At 43.8% G+C, this 21,736-nt stretch overlaps 1 protein-coding gene across 1 annotated transcript; it reads left to right on the forward strand.

Moving 5' to 3' along the window:
* The first annotated feature begins 476 nt into the window (after positions 1-476).
* On the forward strand, positions 477-21,148 carry LOC112243046 (protocadherin-17-like). The gene is made up of 4 exons (XM_024410890.2): positions 477-4,129; positions 5,287-5,345; positions 5,526-5,698; positions 19,878-21,148. Exons 1-4 carry the CDS (start codon positions 1,649-1,651, stop codon positions 20,486-20,488), a joined length of 3,324 nt encoding a protein of 1,107 aa, XP_024266658.1. The 5' UTR covers positions 477-1,648; the 3' UTR covers positions 20,489-21,148.
* Positions 21,149-21,736: the final 588 nt, after the last annotated feature.

Genomic DNA, 21,736 nt, shown 5'->3' on the forward strand with positions numbered 1-21,736 from the left:
GCAACATATCATACATTTAGCAAATTCCTAACATATCATACGAATTGTAATTCCTAACATATCATACGAATTGTAATTCCTAACATATCGTACAAATTGTAATTTGTAACATATCATACGAAATGGATGATGGACATCCACAAATTAATACATACCAAACGTAACATATCATACTAAATGGAGAATAATAAGAAATGCTCTGAGACCAGGTTGGTTCCTCTTCTAGAATATTAGTATAAAAGTATTGTGGAGCTCCTGCATCTAAATATAACAATTTGCACCCCAAATTTCAGTCCAAGTTAAGCACTGGGTCACCACTCTACCCAAACCCTCACAGGTTTTATCTGTCTTTTTATATTTATCCCTATTCCGACATTTTTCTATGATCCACACACACTATCTCTACTGCACATCCAGATGTATTCGGAACAACATCCACAAGCACGTTTTCATCTCCAGCTCTCTGCTCAGTGCGCTCACATCAGTAAGTGAGTCACGTACCAGCGGAACAGCCCTCCTTCAATGCGAACTTGCCAGACCTATTGGAGAAAACCCCCAAGGCAGGATCTGTCACTGTTTCACTCATTGGCTGGAAGACGATCAGAAACATGTTATATGCACCAAGATATAAACTGGAGTCGGTGTAGGGCGTATTGAGGAATCTTGTGGTAACCAGATCTCAATGCCAAGACGAGCTGTTTTCAACTGTTGACGTGACTGGAGAATTGAAAACAGGAAGAAGAAGAAAAACACAATTTTGAGCATATCGGAAAATCTACAACGTTGTGCACCTTATTTTTTGGATTTGTGTAACCTCTAAAGAGGCAGTGTTGATTCTCTTACCCCCGAATCAATGCAGGATGCAAGAGCACAAGGTCCAACTGGACTGGATTACCGGATTAATGGACTGATTATAGGACAATTATCGGGCAAAAGTCCTTATCGCTCTCCAGATGTTCGTGAATGAAAGGATGTAAAACGTGGTCCCGAAAAAGCGTATTTATTGGTGCATCTGCTATAGGGATACTTTATGGGTTAGTTCATGTAGCCTACATGTTCATAACCAGTATGCAACAGTGTGTAGCCTAGCTCTCACAGAAAAAAAAAGTATACTGTGTACTGTAGATGGTAGCCTGCTACGCTGGAAAATGTGTAGTTAAATGAATTAATATCTCCGTATTTTTCTGTAAACTAGGTGTAGATGCCGCATGGGCTTTGCGCATTTGTACTGCCTAACCTTCAGCATAGAGTGTTGAACAAACGGATGTAACCTTGTAGCAACAAGGGAAATCATGAACGCTTTAAAATCACTAAATATATTTTATTCATCGCACAAGTGAATCACGTCTGCCACATGTTCAATTGTGTATTGCGTTAGGCTAATGCGTGATATGTCTTTGGGCGTTCATTTCTGTTTACAGAAATAGTTAATTATATCTGTATATGGCATGTGAAGGAGGTTAGAATAACCGCGTAAAAGAGGGGAAAGGCTGGCTCATAAATCGATTAAATATCCTCTGTCGTCTTGGATACAAAACTACCTGTCTCGTGTGATTTTAGTCGTAGTGTGTGGCACCTGGACAAATCAACAGGTTGGAAGTTAAAAGGGACATTTTTTAAGCACGCGCATCCTACACAGTAAAGGGATATGCGTCTTCCTGTCATATGTTTCCTTCTCTTCTGGGCTAAAGCCCGGACACTGAAAAATCTAAATTATTCTGTTCCGGAGGAGCAGGGACCTGGAACTGTTATCGGAAACATTGCTAAGGATGCCGGATTTGGACCAGTGGAGAAAGGAACCAAATCGAACTTTCGAGTTCTGGAGAATTCTGCTCCACATCTCATTGATGTGGATTCGGAGAGTGGGCTGCTTTTTACCAAACAGCGGATTGACAGGGAGACATTGTGCAAACGCAACCCTAAGTGTCAGCTCTCTATGGAAGTGTTTGCCAACGACAAGGAAATATGCATGATCAAGATTGATGTAGTGGATATAAACGACAACTCCCCCAGTTTCCCCTCAGATCACATCAATATTGATATTTCAGAGAACGCAGCTGCTGGGACACGGTTCCCTTTAACAATTGCACACGACTCAGATTCTGGGCAAAACGGAATAAAGACTTATCAGGTCACCAGAGATGATTACAATACATTTTCTTTGGACTTGAAATTGAGAGGTGATGGAACCATATATCCTGAATTGGTGGTTCAGCGCCCTCTAGATAGGGAAGATCAGTCTCATCACACCCTCCTTTTGACAGCCATTGATGGAGGGGAGTATCCAAGATCAGGGTCCATGCAAATCAATGTGAGAGTTACTGATTCAAACGATAATAGCCCAGTATTTGACAAACCCGGCTACATGCTGGAGCTTCCTGAAAACTCACCGCCTGGGAGAATGCTGATAGATGTGAATGCAACTGATCAAGATGAGGGCAGCAATGGACAGGTAGTCTATTCTTTCAGTGGATATGCATCTGATAGAGTCCAAGAGTTGTTTTCTATTGATCCCAAAACAGGTGTCATTAAGATTCAGGGAGAAATTGACTATGAGGATAATCCAACCATTGAATTTGACGTGCAGGCCATGGACCTGGGGCCTAACCCCATACCTGGCCATTGTAAGATTTCAGTCAAAGTGCTTGACAAGAATGATAACTGGCCCGTTATAAGTTTTGTCTCCGTCCGCCAGGGAGCTATCAGTGAGGCAGCGCCTCCAGAATCTGTCATCGCCCTGGTGAGAGTCACTGATAAGGATTCTGGGAGGAATGGCCAGCTCCAGTGCAGGGTGCTTGGCAATGTACCATTCAGGCTGCAGGAAAACAATGATAATTTTTACACTCTGCTCACAGACAGACCTCTAGACAGGGAACTGAAAGACGAATATAATGTGACCATAGTGGCCAGAGACAACGGAATACCTTCGTTGAATTACACCAAATCATTTACAGTGAAAATCTTAGATGAGAATGATAATGCACCGCGTTTCACCAAGACCATCTATGTGCTCCAGGTGCCTGAGAACAACATCCCAGGGGAGTACTTAGGCTCAGTTCTGGCTCATGATCCAGATATAGGTCAGAATGGAACTGTGTCTTACTCCATTTTACCGTCGCACATCGGAGACGTGTCAGTTTACACCTACGTGTCTGTCAATCCTACTAACGGAGCCATTTACGCCTCAAGGTCTTTCAACTACGAACAAACTAAGTTCTTTGAGTTCAAAGTTCAAGCTAAAGACGCAGGGTCTCCTCATATGGAGGGCAGTGCCACAGTCAGAGTCAGTGTGCTTGACGTCAATGACAATCTACCAGTTATTGTATTACCCCTCCTGATAAATGACACTGTGGAAATCATGGTCCCTAGAAATGTAGGTCTGGGGTACATAGTGACCACGGTGAGAGCGGTCGATCAGGACCACGGGGAGAGCGGTCGTCTGACCTACGAGATCTGGGAGGGTAACGAGGAGCACCTGTTTGAGATGGACCCTGTGGCCGGCGAGGTGAGGACTGCCCATGCTGTATGGGAGGACGTGGCCCCAGCTGTGGAGCTGGTAGTGAAGGTAACCGACCACGGCAAGCCCCCACTGTCTGCCGTGGCTAAGCTGATCATTAAGGCCAACACAGGAGCCATGGCAGCAGGGGAGCCCAGCGCCAGTGGGGAGCAGCAGCACTGGGACATGTCCCTGCCCCTCATCATCACCCTCTGCATCATCTCCCTCATGCTCCTGGCTGTCATGACTACCATCGCCGTTAAGTCCAAGCATCAAGATAAGGAGGCTGGGAATTATAACTGCCGTATGGCCGAGTACTCCAACTCCAATCCCCCGGTTGGAAACGGCAAGAAGAAGAGGATCAACAAGAGCGACATCATGCTGGTGCAGAGCGAGGTGGAGGAGAGGGACTCTGTGAGCAGGATGAACGTGGTGAGCAGCCCGTCTCTCATCACCTCACCTATCTGTTTCGACTACCAGGCGACCAGCCCCCTGCCTCTCACGCTGCCCAGGTCAGAGGTCATGTATCTGAAAACCACTTTCAACAGCCTGACGGTACCTCGGGCTGGCTGTCACTCAAGCTTTGCGGGGCTTACCACAGAGACTCCTATGGATAGAATGTCAGTGATTCAGGTAAGAAACAGAATCTATTGTCAGCCTTTTATTCTCCATTCATGGATTCTAATCTGCCACAAGAGAGGTAATTCTTCAAATCAATACTCTCAGGCACCATGCAATCACATATCCTTCTTATCATTTTTATTCCCTGCCTGGCGCCCTACAATATTGCCAATTGAAGGAGTCAAAAAATGCAGCCAATACAGGATAATACGCCATATTGAAGAAATATATTAAAATATATGTTGGCACCGGTTGTTAGCGTGCTTGAATAGACTGTTTGCAATCTACTTCTCCTCCACAGAGATCCTAACCATTTTGAAATTGGCCCATTATGATTCGCTTCTACCAGCACCTTACAGGTGGTCTGAATAATCAGAAACCCATTTCTGTTAGATATGCAAACCGTGTGGGTCTTGGACTGCGCTGCTGTGCTGCCACTGCCAGATCTGTCTGTGAAAACAAAACCCTGCCCGAAATGTGGGATTGGACAACAGCTTGTCTGATCACATTAGTAAAATATGATGTGCCAGACAGCTAGATGCATACAGCATAACCTTACAATCCCGTTTCTTGCCCTCCACAAACATGGACCAGTTCCACAAATCCAAATCCTATGTTGGCACGATAAGGCCTTTACCAGGGTCCAGCTCTACCTTGTACAAAATGACAGGGTTGCTTTATGCAAGCCAGCATATTCAATTGACAGGGAATGCATGTAATTGTATTTAGCACAGCAGTGTTTTTCAGTTGTTAATGATGTAAATATCTAGGACAGTCTCCGAGATGATAACACTGATGACAAGGTCTGTTGCTAGGGCACGTTGCTATGGCATGTGGGTGTGATCAACACAAACACAATAATTCTCATGGTAAGTAGAAACGTGGATGCAGATGACAGTGGCTGCTACATTACTGCTCAGCCTCGCCAAACAGGCACGTATAGTATGGACATGAAGGAGATTTGTTCTTTTCAGGGTGCCACTTTTGGAACATGTTGTATTACCATGTTTCATATATTCCTAAATGATTCAAATGTACAGATCTGAATGTAGGCCAAGCCACAGCTATGGGCATATCCTTTGAATATCTCATGTTGCACACATTAAAAAATATTTTAAAAATGTCTGGAGCACAATAAACTAATAATTTCTCTCTGATTTTATTTTCAGACGGATAATTTTCCTTCGGAGCCGAATAACGTGGCCAACAGGCAACCATTTGCTCAAAGGTAAGGTCGCTATATGATAACGACCTAACCGCCTTATTTTGCATCATAGTCAATATCAAGGCATCAGGCTATAAAAGCATGTCAAAATAGGGCGCAGAGGCGATCACAAGAGAGATAGACAGACACTACCACCGGTGAGTTATTTTTTATTTATTTCATGTTTCTCTCCCCATCCTGCAGCAGCTCAACTTTTAAGGATGCAGAGCGAGCGAGCCTCCGAGACAGTGGCCATGGTGATAGTGACCAGGCTGATAGTGACCTGGATACTAATAAAGGCTGCGCCTGCAACACGTCTGCCAGGGGGGCCCTCAAGATGAAAGCCACAGCAGTTAATGGCCAGCCTCTTGACCAGGGTGAGTGGAAGCTCTCTCTCTCTCTCTGACATCGTGAAGATGCTTAACAGACCCTTGTATCAGACCCCCTGCACCAAGCCAACATGCACTACAAACACGTGTGTTGACAGTCTGTCTATCCCTATAATCCTACAGAACCGCCCTCAGTGTAAAGCTAAAGTAAATGATGATTACACAGTGTACACCTCAAAGAGATTACTGAAATCATAATACTTAAAAGAGATAGTAGCAGTATGAATTCTTTGCAGCAGTAATGAAATCTTAGCTCTGTGAGACAGCTTCGTATTGTAGCTCAGTGCTGGTGCAGAAATGTTGAACTACACTGCCAAGATGACATGAAGGCGCCATAGTGGAAAATAGATGATAGTTAAGGGGATAAAAGGGTCCATTGACTGAAGGAAATGATATTCAAACACCCTCTGCCAGCTTTGTAAAGTGTACCTCTATGGCTGTCTCATTTGAACATTTCATTATTTGATTATGAACTTTCCGCAAGCCTTGCTTGCATCACAAGACAGGGACAAAAGAGCATGACAGACACTTTCAGTACAAACAGACATGTAGCGTTTGGTGACTGCTGACAGAATACTTTCTTTCTCAGGTGCCTTTAATGGACTGTTAGAATGGTAAAGATGTATGTACGATAGGGAATGATAAATAGGACTAATTCGTGCCAGTTATGTCAAAAGTCTTGTTGATGTTCTCAATGCGTACAAGCTTTGATGAGTTTGAAACACTTTCCGCCAGTCAAGTGCTTTTCACCACTTGTCAGATTCTGATTGGTTTATGTAGCTCTTTTTCTGTGCGATACAATGAGGCACATCTCCCATATACACCTTTCAAACCAAGATGTTTTTCTGTCAACTTTAGCATCTCGTCAACTTTAGCATCTCGCCAAGTTTAGCATCGTGCCAAGTTTAGCATCGTGCCAAGTTTAGCATCTCACCAACATTAGCATCCTGCCAACTTTAGCATCCCGTCAACATTTTGCCTACTTTTTGTTATAAATTAAATGTATAACCAACCTAGTCATTATTACGACTTGATCACACCAACATTGCATTTTGGTACACCAGAAGTACATTCATTTCTCTATTTTATTTCACCCATTTTTCTCCCCAATTTCATAATGTGCAATTGGTAGTTACAGTCTTGTCCCATCAGTGCCTTAGACTGCTGCGCCACTCAGGAAGCCCAGTAGTTCAACATTCCTTCCCCAACAGAACCCAAAATATAAGATTGTTTTACTCCAATGTTTGTAAACAAAGAAAATGTAAACACACTGTATAGCCTCAATACATGTTTAGAACTATACTTCTGATATTATGGATGGTCAGTTCTTGCATCCATAGCTCAGTCTTTTGAATTGGAGAGTGGTTACATTTCTCCAGCCCCTCCCCAAACAGTGATGGGGAGTACACTTTGTTATTGTTTTAGCGTCTTTAACAAGTGGGGGGGGGGACATTGCATTTGGCATTACTGCTATAAGCCAATAGAAGGGCATCAAATAAAATATTCCCTACATGGAGCAACAGATAGTCTCAAAATGAAGTTTGTTCTGAAGTGTGTTTGTCTTTTATCTGAGAGTTATAAGAATGATCAGTAAACTATATATACATATATTTTTTACATGTACAGTGTATTCGTTAAATATTCCGACCCCTTGATTCTTATTTTCCCCTCATCAATCTACACACAATAAACAAAGCAAAAAACAGGTTTTTAGAAATTGTTTCAAATTTAACATAAAAACTTTCGTATTTCATATCATTTATATAAGTATTCAGATCCCTTGCCTTTTGGCAAACTCCAAGTGGGATGTCAAGTGCTTTTTTACTGAGGAGTGGCTTCCGTCTGGCCACTCTACCATAAAGGCCTGATTGGTGGAGTGCTGCACCCTTTCTGTATGGACTTCACTTTGTGCACAGGGGCATTGTCATGCTGAAACAGGAAAGGGCCTTCCCTAAAATGTTGCCACAAGGTTGGAAGCACAGAATAGTCTAGAATGACATTGTATGCAGTACCGTTAAGATGGATCTTTTCTGGAAATAAGGGGCCCAAACCATGAAAAACAGCCCCAGACCATTATTCCTCCTCCACCAAACTTTACAGCCAAACCCAGATTCATCCGTTGGATTGCCAGATGGTGAAGCGTGATTCATCACTCCAGAGAATGTGTTTCCACTGCTTTAGAGTCCAATGGTGGCAAGCTTTTCAGCACTCCAGCCGACGCTTGGCATTGCACATGGTGATCTTAGGTTTGTGTACGGCTGCTCGGCAATGGAAACACATTTCATGAAGCCCCCAGCAAACAATTATTGTGCTGACATTGCTTCAAGAGGTAGTTTGGAACACGGTAGTCATTGTTGCAATCGAGGACAGATGATTTTTATGCGCTTACACGCTTCAGCACTCTGGGGTCCTGTTCTGTGAGTTTGTGTGGCCTACCACTTCGCACCTGAGCCTATGTTGCTCCTTGATGTTTCCACAGCACTTACAGTTGACCGGGACAGCTCTATCAGGGCAGAAATTTGACAAACTGATTTGTCGGAAAGGTGGCATCCTATGACAGTGCCACTTTGAAAGTCACTGAGCTCTTCAGTAAGGCCATTCTAATGCCAATGCTTGTCTATGGAGATTGCATGGCTGTGTGCTCAATTTTATACACGTCAGCAAAGGGGGTGGCTGAAATTGCCAAATCCACTAATTTGAAGTGGTGTCCAAATACTTTAGTATACAGTTGAAGTCGGACGTTTACATACACATAGGTTGGAGTGATTAAAATTTGTTTTTCAACCACTCCACAATTTCTTGTTAACAAACTATAGTTTTGGCAAGTTGGTTAGGACATCTACTTTGTGCATGACACAAGTCATTTTTCCAACAATTGTTTACAGACAGATTATTTCACTTATAATTCACTGTATCACAATTCCAGTGGGTCAGAAGTTTACATACTCTAAGTTGACTGTGTCTTTAAACAGTTTGGAAAATTCCAGAAAATTATGTCATGGCTTTAGAAGCTTCTGATAGGCTAATTGACATAATTTGAGTCAATTTGAGGTCTACCTGTGGATGTATTTCAAGGCCTACCTTCAAACTCAGTGTCTCTTTGCTTGACATCATGAAAAAATCTGAATAAATCAGCCAAGACCTCAGAAAAACAATTGTAGATCTCCACAAGTCTGGTTCATCCTTGGGAGCAATTTCCAAACGCCTGAAGGTACCACTTTCATCTGTACAAACAATAGTACGCAAGTATGAACACCATGGGACCACGCAGCCGTCATACCGCTCAGGAAGGAGACGTGTTCTGTCTCCTAGAGATTAACGTACTTTGGTGCGAAAAGTGCAAATCAATCCCAGAACAACAGCAAAGGACCTTGTGAAGATGCTGGAGGAAACAGGTACAAAAGTATCTATATCCACAGTAAAACAAGTCCTATATATAACCTGAAAGGCCGCTCAGCAAGGAGAAGCCACTGCTCCAAAACCGACATAAAAAAGCCAGACTGGGGTGGCAGCATCATGTTGTCGGGGTACTTTGCTCAGGAGGGACTGGTGCACTTCACAAAATAGATGGAATCATGAGGGAGGAAAATTATGTGGATATATTGAAGCAACATCTCAAGACATCAGTCAGGAAGTTAAAGCTTGGTCGCAAATGGGTCTTCCAAATGGACAATGAACCCAAGCATACAGTACTTCCAAAGTTGTGGAAAAATGTCTTAAGGACAAGAAAGTCAAGTTATTGGAGTGGCCATCACAAAGACCTGACCTCAATCCTATAGAACATTTGTGGGCAGAACTGAAAAGGCGTGTGCGAGCAAGGAGGCCTTCAAACCTGACTCAGTTACCACAGCTCTATCAGGAGGAACGGGCCAAAATTCACCCAACTTATTGTGGGAAGCTTGTGGAAGGCTACACAAAACGTTTGACCCAAGTTAAACAATTTAAAGGCAATGCTACCAAATACTAATTGAGTGTATGTAAACCTCTGACCCACTGGGAATGTGATGAAAGAAGTGAAAGCTGAAATAAATCATTCTCTCCACTATTATTCTGACATTTTAAAATGATGTGTTGATCCTAACTGACCTAAAACAGGATTAATTTACTAGGATTAAATGTCAGGAATTGTGAAAAACAGAGTTTAAATGTACTTGGCTAAGGTGTATGTAAACTACCAACTTCAACTGTACATTGGGGCGGCAGGGTAGCCTAGTGGTTAGAGTGTTGGACTAGTAGGTTGCAAGTTCAAATCCCTGAGCTGACAAGGTACAAATCTGTCATTCTGCCCTTGAACAGGCAGTTAACCCACTGTTCCTAGGCCGTCATTGAAAATAAGAATTTGTTCTGAACTGGCTTGCCTAGTTAAATAAAGGTCTAAAAAAATAGTTTATTTCCATATATACTGTACATATATACTGTATTACTTCCAGGACCTGCCTAAAAACAAATGAATAATGGATTTCTTTGTGATGGTGTAAATTCAATGGATGTATTAAAATAGACCATCCATATCTACTCTCACTCTTGAACCATGTGCACGGGAGATATAATAGGTCCTGGTGAGAAAGTGTCAAAAATGGGACTGTATTAATTAGGCTCTAAAGAATATTGCCAGAATTGTTTTACAAGCAACATTTTAAATCACTGATGAAGGATTTTGAGGCTGATTCCCTGACCTGTCAATGTTTTTAATTTGCTGTTTTATACTCTTGTGAATTCAATGGTTTTTACTAGATTACTTGTAGTTTTTCATGTTGTCTGTCTGTCATTTTTTTGGAATGAGTGCTAAGATAGGTGCTGCCTATCTTGGCCAGGGCGCTCTTGAAAAAGAGATTTTAATCTCAATGAGCCCTTCCTGGTTAAATAAAGGTTAAATAAATCAATTTAAAAAACTGTTGTTATCAGGTCCCTGGACAGTACTGTGGTCATCAGGTTCCAGGACAGTACTGTGGTCATCAGGTGGGCAGTACTGAGGTCATCAGGTGGACAGTACTGTGGTCATCAGGTGGACAGTACTGTGGTCATCAGGTGGACAGCACTGTGGTCATCAGGTCCCTGGACAGTACTGAGGTCATCAGGTCCCTGGACAGTACTGTGGTCATCAGGTCCCTGGACAGTACTGTGGTCATCACGTCCCTGGACAGTACTGTGGTCAACAGGTGGACAGTACTGTGGTCATCAGGTCCGTCAGGTGGACAGTACTGTGGTCATCAGGTGGACAGTACTGTGGTCATCAGGTGGACAGTACTGTTGTCATCAGGTGGACAGTACTGTGGTCATCAGGTGGACAGTACTGTGGTCATCAGGTCCCTGGACAGTACTGTGGTCATCAGGTCCCTGGACAGTACTGTGGTCATCAGGTGGACAGTACTGTTGTCATCAGGTGGACAGTACTGTGGTCATCAGGTCCCTGGACAGTACTGTGGTCATCAGGTCCCTGGACAGTACTGTGGTCATTAGGTGGACAGTACTGTTGTCATCAGGTGGACAGTACTGTTGTCATCAGGTGGACAGTACTGTGGTCATCAGGTGGACAGTACTGTTGTCATCAGGTGGACAGTACTGTTGTCATCAGGTGGACAGTACTGTGGTCATCAGGTTGACAGTACTGTGGTCATCAGGTGGACAGTACTGTTGTCATCAGGAGGACAGTACTGTGGTCATCTGGTCCCTGGACAGTACTGTTGTCATCAGGTGGACAGTACTGTTGTCATCAGGTCCCTGGACAGTACTTTGGTCATCAGGTGGACAGTACTGTGGCCATCAGGTCCCTGGACAGTACTGTGGTCATCACTTCCCTGGACAGTACTGTGGTCATCAGGTGGACAGTACTGTGGTCATCAGGTGGACAGTACTGTGGTCATCACTTCCCTGGACAGTACTGAGGTCAGTCACTTCCCTGGACAGTACTGTGGTCATCACTTCCCTGGACAGTACTGTGGTCATCAGTTCCCTGGACAGTACTGTGGTCTTCAGGTGGACAGTACTGTGGTCATCAGGTCCCTGGACAGTACTGTTGTCATCAGGTCCCTGGACAGTACTGTGGTCATCAGGTGGACAGTACTGTGGTCATCATGTGGACAGTACTGTGGTCATCATGTGGACAGTACTGTGGTCATCAGGTCCCAGGACAGTTCTTTGGTCATCAGGTGGACAGTACTGATGTCATTAGGTCCCTGGACAGTACTGTTGTCATCAGGTGGACAGTACTGAGGTCATCAGGTCCCTGGACAGTACTGTTGTCATCAGTTGGACAGTACTGTGGTCATCAGGTCCCTGGACAGTACTGTTGTCATCAGGTGGACAGTACTGTGGTCATCAGGTGGACAGTACTGTGGTCATCAGGTGGACAGTACTGTTGTCATCAGGTGGACAGTACTGTTGTCATCAGGTGGACAGTACTGTGGTCATCAGGTCCCTGGACAGTACTGTTGTCATCAGGTTGACAGTACTGTTGTCATCAGGTGGACAGTACTGTGGTGATCAGGTGGACAGTACTGTGGTCATCAGGTGGACAGTACTGTGGTCATCAGGTGGACAGCACTGTGGTCATCAGGTCCCTGGACAGTACTGTGGTCATCAGGTACCTGGACAGTACTGTGGTCAGCAGGTGGACAGTACTGTTGTCATCAGGTCCCTGGACAGTACTTTGGTCAGAAGGTGGACAGTACTGTGGTCATCACTTCCCTGGACAGTACTGTGGTCATCACTTCCCTGGACAGTACTGTGGTCTTCAGGTGGACAGTACTGTGGTCATCACTTCCCTGGACAGTACTGAGCTCTTCACTTCCCTGGACAGTACTGTGGTCATCACTTCCCTGGACAGTACTGTGGTCATCAGGTGGACAGTACAGTTGTCATCATGTAGACAGTACTGTGGTCATCAGGTCCCTGGACAGTACTGTTGTCATCAGGTCCCTGGACAGTACTGTTGTCATCAGGTCCCTGGACAGTACTGTGGTCATCAGGTGGACAGTACTGTGGTCATCATGTGGACAGTACTGTGGTCATCAGGTCCCAGGACAGTTCTTTGGTCATCAGGTGGACAGTACTGATGTCATTAGGTCCCTGGACAGTACTGTTGTCATCAGGTGGACAGTACTGAGGTCATCAGGTCCCTGGACAGTACTGTGGTCATCTGGTCCCAGGACAGTTCTTTGGTCATCAGGTGGACAGTACTGTTGTCATCAGGTCCCAGGACAGTACTGTGGTCATCAGTAGGACAGTACTGTTGTCATTAGGTCCCTGGACAGTACTGTGGTCATCAGGTCCCAGGACAGTACTTTGGTCATCAGGTCCCTGGACAGTACTGTGGTCATCATGTGGACAGTACTGTTGTCATCAGGTCCATGGACAGTACTGTGGTCAACAGGTGGACACTACTGTGGTTATCAGATCCCTGGACAGCACTGTTGTCGTCAGGTGGACAGTACTGTCATTGTCAGGTCCCAGGACAGTTCTTTGGTCATCAGGTGGACACTACTGTGGTCATCAGGTCCCTGGACAGTAATGTTGTCATCAGGTCCCTGGTCAATACTGTTGTCATCAGGTCCCCGGACAGTACTGTTGTCATCAGGTGGACAGTACTGTGGTCATCAGGTGGACAGTACTGTGGTCATCAGGTCCCCGGACAGTACTGTTGTCATCAGGTCCCAGGACAGTACTGTGGTCATCAGGTGGACAGTACTGTGGTCATCAGGTGGACAGTGCTGTGGTCATCAGGTCCCTGGACAGTACTTTGGTCAGAAGGTGGACAGTACTGTGATCATCACTTCCCTGGACAGTACTGTGGTCATCACTTCCCTGGACAGTACTGTGGTCTTCACTTCCCTAGACAGTACTGTGGTCATCACTTCCCTGGACAGTACTGTGGTCATCACTTTCCTGGACAGTACTGTGGTCTTCAGGTGGACAGTACTGTGGTCATCAGGTGGACAGTACTGTGGTCATCAGGTCCCTGGACAGTACTGTTGTCATCAGGTCTCTGGACAGTAGTGTGGTCATCAGGTGGACAGTACTGTGGTCATCATGTGGACAGTACTGGGGTCATAATGTGGACAGTACTGTTGTCATCAGGTTGACAGTACTGTTGTCATCAGGGCCCTGAACAGTTCTGTTGTCATTAGGTGAACAGTACTGATGTCATCAGGTTGACAGAACTGTTGTCATCAGGTTGACAGTACTGTTGTCATCAGGGCCCTGAACAGTTCTGTTGTCATTAGGTGAACAGTACTGTTGTCATCATTTGGACAGTACTGTGGTCATCAGGTGGACAGTACTGTGGTCATCAGGTCCCTGGACAGTACTGTGGTCATCAGGTGGACAGTACTGTGGTCATCAGGTGGACAGTACTGTGGTCATCAGGTCCCTGGACAGTACTGTTGTCATCAGGTCCCTGGACAGTACTGTTGTCATCAGGTGGACAGTACTGTGGTCATCAGGTGGACAGTACTGTTGTCATCAGGTTGACAGTACTGTTGTCATCATGTGGACACTACTGTGGTCATCTGGTCCCTGGACAGTACTGTTGTCATCAGGTGGACAGTACTGTGGTCATCAGGTGGACAGTACTGTGGTCATCAGGTCCCTGGACAGTACTGTTGTCTTCAGGTCCCTGGACAGTACTGTTGTCATCATGTGGACAGTACTGTGGTCATCATGTGGACAGTACTGTGGTCATCAGGTCCCAGGACAGTTCTTTGGTCATCAGGTGGACAGTACTGATGTCATCAGGTCCCTGGACAGTACTGTTGTAATCAGGTAGACAGTACTGTTGTCATCATGTGGACAGTACTGTTGTCATCAGGTGTACAGTACTGTTGTCATCATGTCCCTGGACAGTACTGTTGTCATCAGGTGGACAGTACTGAGGTCATCAGGTCCCTGGACAGTACTGTGGTCATCATTTGGACAGTACTAAGGTCATCAGGTGGGCTACTTTCCACTCCATTGCTATGAGCTGTGTGTTTGTGGTATGCCCAGGAGGACAGAAATGGTTGCCAGGGGATGTGTGTGTGTGTGTGTGTGTGTGTGTGTGTGTGTGTGTGTGTGTGTGTGTGTGTGTGTGTGTGTGTGTGTGTGTGTGTGTGTGTGTGTGTGTGTGTGTGTCAGGGGAAACGGCAGGGCCAGTCTCTCTGTGGGATGTGTAAATTCAATCCTACCTTTCTGGAGCACATATTTCTGAATGTTATTCTCCAGACCCTGTCCAAAGACCAATCAAATGGAACGATATTGAAAGAGATGTTTCATATGTTCAGAAACGGAATTGACACACAGTACAGATGCTTACTTGACTGTAATGTCAATTAATTTATAGACCTGTATTTAGTGAGATAAGATAATTGCAAAGAACAGGTACAATGCATTTAATATGAATAGCTTGTGTTATAGATTTATTTCTGATGTACTCAGAGTTGTGTCTTTGGTTGTACAGTATGTTGTTTTAAAGCTAAACTAATTGTTACACTGAAGGGTTACTGTTGGTCAGTTTTATATTGAATTGACCTGCAGTTTGCAGACAGTTTTCTCCTCTGGGCCAATTGTTTTCTGGTATGCTGTATTTGCTCTGTAGGCCCAAATTGCCCTCGTAGTGAGGTGTAGGTTGATGTGTCCTTTACCTGGACAGGAGGATCATATGGCCTGGAATAATAGTTTCAACTTAGTACAAAGTCACCACAAGCCCTAACAACAGATTGGATTGAATATTGCTTTTTTGTTGTTGTGTATTTTCACCTTTATCGTAGACTCCTCTCGGCTTTGATACAGGCGATGAATGCACCAATAGCTGTCCTCCCTTCGAAGTATGTCCTGTCTCCAGGAGCCTCTAGCTGCGTGTGTACCGGGCGTCTCTGTTGCTAGGCTTTTTCTATTTACCACGACCAGGCAGGTTCTTTGTCTTTGAAAAACATTCCCCCCCCCCCCTTCAGCTTAGACGTAATACCACCACCCTTGTGATCCCTTTAAATGGCTTCTCTGTGTCTCTGGCTTTTAACAAGCATCCACAAGGCACATGCCTGCAATTGTAGACCCATTAAAGATGATTAGTCTTGGAACTCTATGGTGCTTTCAGAGATTTTAATTATCCTGACTCGGGCAGGTACATGGCAAAACACAGCCAGATGTCTACTCTGGCTATGTTTTGTAAGATCCCCCACATTGTCTTTAGGAATAGTTACAGTACAGCTGTTCTCTCTTAATTTGACCACTCTGTTGTCGCTAAAATAAATCCTGCGTCACAGGAAATGCTAACGTGTATTTGAGTTATAAAAATGCTTCTAAAGTTTTGAATTTCCACAATTTCAGACTTAACTTGCACTAACTGAAAAATGGATCAACCCATTAAAAAAAAATGTCCATTAACTATAATCCACATAATAATGAACATTTCCTGTTACTGCAGGATTATTTTCCTGCTGTGAGAAACTGGTCAAATTAAGATCCTACATCTGTATGTAAAAAGGGAAGTTCCTAACGTGTGATTGGTCTGTGTTGTGTGAGACATGGCAAATCTGCATACCATCCACCACTGAAAGGTGTATCTTGGCAAAGGGTGTGCAACTCGTTTGACACAAACACACTAACTTTGATAACAAAGAGCTCTTGTTTCGGGCAAAGTGAGAGTCTTCGCCTGTAAGCTGTGAAAATAAACTATCTCTGCGAGTCAAGGTATGATAGTTTCCTATATTTAACCACTTTCCATATGCATTGCAAAATAAACATAAAATGCCTTGTTGGCACCTCTCTCAACAGGTGCTCAACCCATATATCAATTCTTAATTGTCTGAACTCATTTGAATTCAACGCACATAGTGAGAAGGCAATGTAACACTGGATTTTTAGTCACCACAGTCATAAAAACTGTAGTCCAAAATATCAACTGTGCAAATGCTTCCATGAACCTTTTCAATACACAGACCTCTCTCTCTACATCATTGTCAAAGGCTAGTTTCTTTACAGTGGGGATAGCTACCTTTAAAACGACATTTAAATGAGTCTCTTTCCTGGTCGTACTGCCTATGTTGTGGTTGTTATACAGTACCTTCGGAAGCTATTCAGACCCCTTGACTTTTTCCACATTTTGTTACGTTACAGCCTTATTAAAAAATGTATGAAATAATATAATGTATGAAGTATTCAGACCCTTTACTCAGTACTTTGTTGAAGCTTTACAGCCTCAAGTCTTTATGGGTATGACACTACAAGCTTGGCACTTGTATTTGGGGAGTTTCTCCCATTCTTCTCTGCAGATTCTCTCAAGCTCTGACAGGTTTTTTTTTCAGGTCTCTCCAGAGATGTACGATTGGATTCAAGTCCGGGCTCTGGCTGGGCCACTCAAGGACATTCAGAGACTTGGCCTGAAGCCATTCCTGCGTTGTCTTGTATGTGTGCTTAGGGTCGTTGTCCTGTTGGAAGGTGAACCTTCGCCCAAGTCTGAGGTCCTGAGCACTCTGGAGCAGGTTTTCATCTAGGATCTCTCTGTACTTTGCTCCATTCATCTTTTCCTCGATCCTGACTAGTCTCCCAGTCCCTGCCGCTGGCTTTCGTCTGGTCACTCTACCATAAAGGCCTGATTGATGGAGTGCTGCAGAGATGGATGTCCTTCTGGAAGGTTCTCCCATCTCCACAGAGGGTCTCTAGAGCTCTGTCAGAGTGACCATCAGGTTCTTGGTCACCTCCCTGACCCTTCTTCCCCATTTGCTCAGTTTGGCCGGGCAGCCAGCTCTAGGAAGAGTCTTGGTGGTTCCAAACTTCTTCCATTTAAGAATGATGGAGGCCACTGTGTTCTTGGGGACCTTCAATGCTGCGGAAACGTTTTGGTACCCTTCCCCAGATCTGTGCCTCGACACAATCCTGTCTTGTAGGTCTACGGACAATTCCTTCGACCTCATGGCTTGGTTTTTGCTCTGACATGCACTGTCAACTGGGGGACCTTATATAACAGGTGTGTGCTTTTCCAAATCACGTCCAATCAGTTCAATAGACCACAGATGGACTCCAATCAAGTTGTAGAAACATCTCAAGGATGATTTCATAGAAACAGGATGCACCTGAGCTCAATTTTGAGTCTCATAACAAAGGTTCTGAATACTTATATAAATAGGGTATTTCTGTTTTTTTTATTTTATAAATTTGCCAACATTTCTAAAAACCTGTTTTTTCTTTGTCATTATGGGGTATTGTGTGTAGATTGATGAGGATGTTTATTTATTTCATTCATTTTAACATAAGGCTATAACGTTACAAAATGTGAAAAAAGTCCAGGGGTCTGAATACTTTCCGAATGCACTGTATGTATATATATGTAAAACTGGTGTGGTTTTTCCTCTGACTGGAGATGAAAAGCAGACAAAAACAATTGCACTTCCCAGGCAGCATATTTGGTACCTTAGAAGTTTGTAGTTTCCTATTGGTTCTGGTAACAAAGCCATACATTTCCTGATCAGTAAAACTGTACATTTTTTAAAAACATTCTGCGAAAGGAAGTGAAAACTTCACCTCTTCTGGGAACGTTTATTTTAGGTTGCAGGGAGGTTCTGAGAATGTTTTACTCTGGTCTGTTGAAAGTTTTATTAATACTCTTGAGATCAGAAATATTGGTTGTTTTGAGGTTTGAGGTTTTACCCCTCCTTTTTCGTGATATCCAATTGGTAGTTACGATCTTGTCTCATCACTGCAACTCCCCAACGGACTTGGGAGAGGCGAAGGTTGAGAGTCATGCGTCCCCCGAAACATGACATGCCAAGCCGCACTGTTTCTTAATACAATGCTCGCTGTACTCAGAAGCCAGCCACACTAATGTGTTGGAGGAAACACCACCCAACTGACAACCAAAGTCAGCTTGCTGCCTCCGGCCTGCCACAAGGAGTCACTAGAGCACAATGAGCCAAGGAAATCCCCCCCAGCCAAACCCTCCCCTAACCCGGATAATGCTGGGCCAATTGTATGTCGCCCCATGGGCGTCCTGGTCACGGTCAGCTGTGACACAGCCTGGGATCAAACCCAAGGCTGTAGACCGCTGCACCACTCAGGAGGCCATTTTGAAGGTTATATTTATAACTTTCTTAAGACATTCACAGAATGAAGAATTTTAATAACAATGCTAGATTATTTTGGGTTAACTCTTTTGAGCTCCAAGCGCAGATGGAAATTCATTTCCTTAGGCATTAATCATCCAAAAACATGTATGAGATTCAAACCTATAATCTTGTGTTCTCTGTCCATGGAATTAGTCCACTGAATGGATGGAGCTAGGATGACATGTTTTTTTAAGCTTACAAAGCTGTTCATTTTAGTCTATTCAAACAGACCTCATTTCAAAGAAAAAAACACTCATTAAGATCCGGTGTGGCCAATTAGTGGGCGATGCCAATTAACCTGAACACACTTTACAAGATAGAGGTTAGAGAGTTTTGTTGATGCTGAGAATGGAATGTATATGTTTTTAAATAACCATGATAACCATGAGGAAACCTGAAGGAAACGTTATGTTGAAGTACTGAAATTCCTGTAGAAGAAAGTTGTTTCTTAACGTTCTCTGAACTATTTGAGAACATGGCTTTAGATAAAACAATGAGGACACCTGTAGGAAACATTATGCTGAAATATGGAAAGCCAAGCAAAGCCAAGCAACTATCCTGCAACATTCCCAGAAAGTTGTGGGAAGGTTGTTTGCTAAATAACCATAGGACAACCACGCTCTCACCAAACTCTAAGAAACATATGGTTCTCAGAACGTGATGCGCTAGCTGGGATGGTTCTCAGAATTGTATGTGCTAGCTAGATTGACTGTAATCTGTTGTTAGTCTGCCTTGCTGGATATGCCTTCAAAAGCACAGGGATTGTAATGTGTGGGATCCATGTTGCAGTTTTGCCAAATCGAACAGTTTCTTTTGATTTAATATGCATTTTGAATTCACATTTTCTCTTGATCGTAGTCCTGACAGACTGGAAATTTGAGTGGTTGTACTAATTCCCTAGAAATGATTTATTCATTCTTCTATAGTTTTTATTTGAGTAGGTTTGGGAGGACATATGGGTCTCTAGTGCTGAGATTGAGCTCTGAATTACATTTTATTATTTAACTTCAATATTTGATAATACCTCAAATGCACCCATCCCTTTGTAAAGTGGTTGTCATTTAATAGCAACTTTTTAACTCTTTCCATAGGACAAGGCAGATCTGTTCACTGCACAGATGAATGTCGTGCGCTGGGCCATTCTGACAGATGCTGGATGCCAAAGCTACGTGTAGGAGGCCAAGCAGACAGCGGCGATAATCGCACCGACCTTTTCATCCCAGTGGGAATGGAGGCCACGGCTGAGACAGAGATTTATGGCAGCCTCAACCGCAGCGCAGCCAGAAAAACCCTCAGCACGTTCGGCAAGGAGCAGCGGGACAGCACCATCCTAGTGGCCAACATCAAACCCTACTTCAAGTCTCAGCGTGCCCGCAGTCCCCTGCTGCAGGAGTGCTCTTCTGGGTCCAGCAGCCCCACCAAAGGGAACACACCCCTGGACTCCCACACCAAAGGGCCTAGGGAGGAGGTGGGGAGGGACGGGGAGGGGGGCTCAGACAGCAGTGCCTATGGACCCCCAGACGGCCAATGTTCACCGCCCCATACGGAATTGGAGGAGCCGTCATATATGGCTTGCGGCCTCACGCCCAAGTCCCTGTCAAACAGCCTTATCCACAGCTCTGAGATCAGATCTGGGATCATCAGCCAGGAGTGTGTGGGGATGGAGTGTGTCAGTCCAAACCAGCGGGACTCTGGGGACTGAAAGGTCAGGGTCTGGGCCTCATCTGGGTGCCGTGTGATGCGGTCACAGATGAATGACGGAAGGGTAATTTATGTTCACCCAGGAAGGTTCCAGACATTGTACTGTATAACCAAAAACCATCAGACATTAGCTCTGTCTTTTTTTTATTCTGTGGTTTGTTGTTAAAAGTAAAGAAAAACATGTATGTCCATGGTTCTGACTGCTGTGAGCAAGAAGGGGAAGAAAATCATTGCTTTCATGCTATTATGTGTTTTCATGCTATACTGTTCAATTTAGATGTCCGTGTTTTACACAATTCAAGCTCCAATTTTGTGAGGCTGTTGAACGAATTGCTGCTGTTAAGGTATTAAGTCCTGTCTGCTTTTGTTAAGTGATATGCTTTTGTCCTCACTTACTGTAGTGTATGAAAAACATCCGCTTGGATTTATAATTTAAGTGAAATACAACGTGAAGTGTCTTATAAACGTTTAAATTCGACTCTGCTCTGGTAAACCAGGTCCCTTTTCATAAAACCATTTGAGGTTGCTGAAAAATCAAGCCGTTTTTTACAAATGTATTTGTAATTTTATCGTCGGTTTATGTGCAAAAAAAGCTGAGCTTTCAAGTGAATATGAGCTACTGTACTTGTGTATTGTATTAAATTTGTATACACACATGCTACAGCGGAACACAGAATGTAATTATTTTTTGACAAATGGTGCCTCTTAAGCTATCAAGCTTTATTCTGCCTGAGGATCATAATTATCTCTCCAAGGTGTGGTTCAAGGACCGACATGATTTATCTTGCTTTAATCAACTGTCAGAAAAGGCTGCAACCCCACAAACACACCAAAACGATCCGTGACTATTTACAATAGCGGTCGAGACCCCACTCTAGTTAACTTGATATTATCATACTCATTATGCAATCATGACTCTTACCACAGTCACCTTTCTTTTTAACACCAACTAATTATCTTTAACAGCAACTAATTATATTTAACACCAACTAATTATCTTTAACACCAACTAATTATCTTTAACAGCACATAAATTAAATCAGACCATATGAAGTGGTTTAGTTTATTCAAGGTGTCGACCTCAGCCAGTGTACCTCATTACACAGCAAATCAGCCAAGCCTATGCTGCTTCTATGCTGCTCAAGCATTAGAGTAACTGCTAAATGAAAATCTCACTTTAAAAAGTTCATATTCTGTTAACTCCAAATAATGTTGTTGACTCCTCCTATACTCGTATTTGTGGCAAAAG

This window comes from Oncorhynchus tshawytscha, linkage group LG03 (assembly GCF_018296145.1).
Source record: "Oncorhynchus tshawytscha isolate Ot180627B linkage group LG03, Otsh_v2.0, whole genome shotgun sequence".
NCBI classification, from domain to species: domain Eukaryota; kingdom Metazoa; phylum Chordata; class Actinopteri; order Salmoniformes; family Salmonidae; genus Oncorhynchus; species Oncorhynchus tshawytscha.

What these genes read in the sequence shown, in the direction of transcription:
- LOC112243046 (XM_024410890.2), top strand. Translation starts at nt 1,649, where the DNA reads ATGCGTCTTCCTGTCATATGTTTCCTTCTCTTCTGGGCTAAAGCCCGG. An exon ending in ATAGAATGTCAGTGATTCAG is followed by an intron (nt 4,130 to 5,286) that starts GTAAGAAACAGA and finishes TTTTATTTTCAG; the next exon opens with ACGGATAATTTTCCTTCGGA. An exon ending in AGGCAACCATTTGCTCAAAG is followed by an intron (nt 5,346 to 5,525) that starts GTAAGGTCGCTA and finishes CCCATCCTGCAG; the next exon opens with CAGCTCAACTTTTAAGGATG.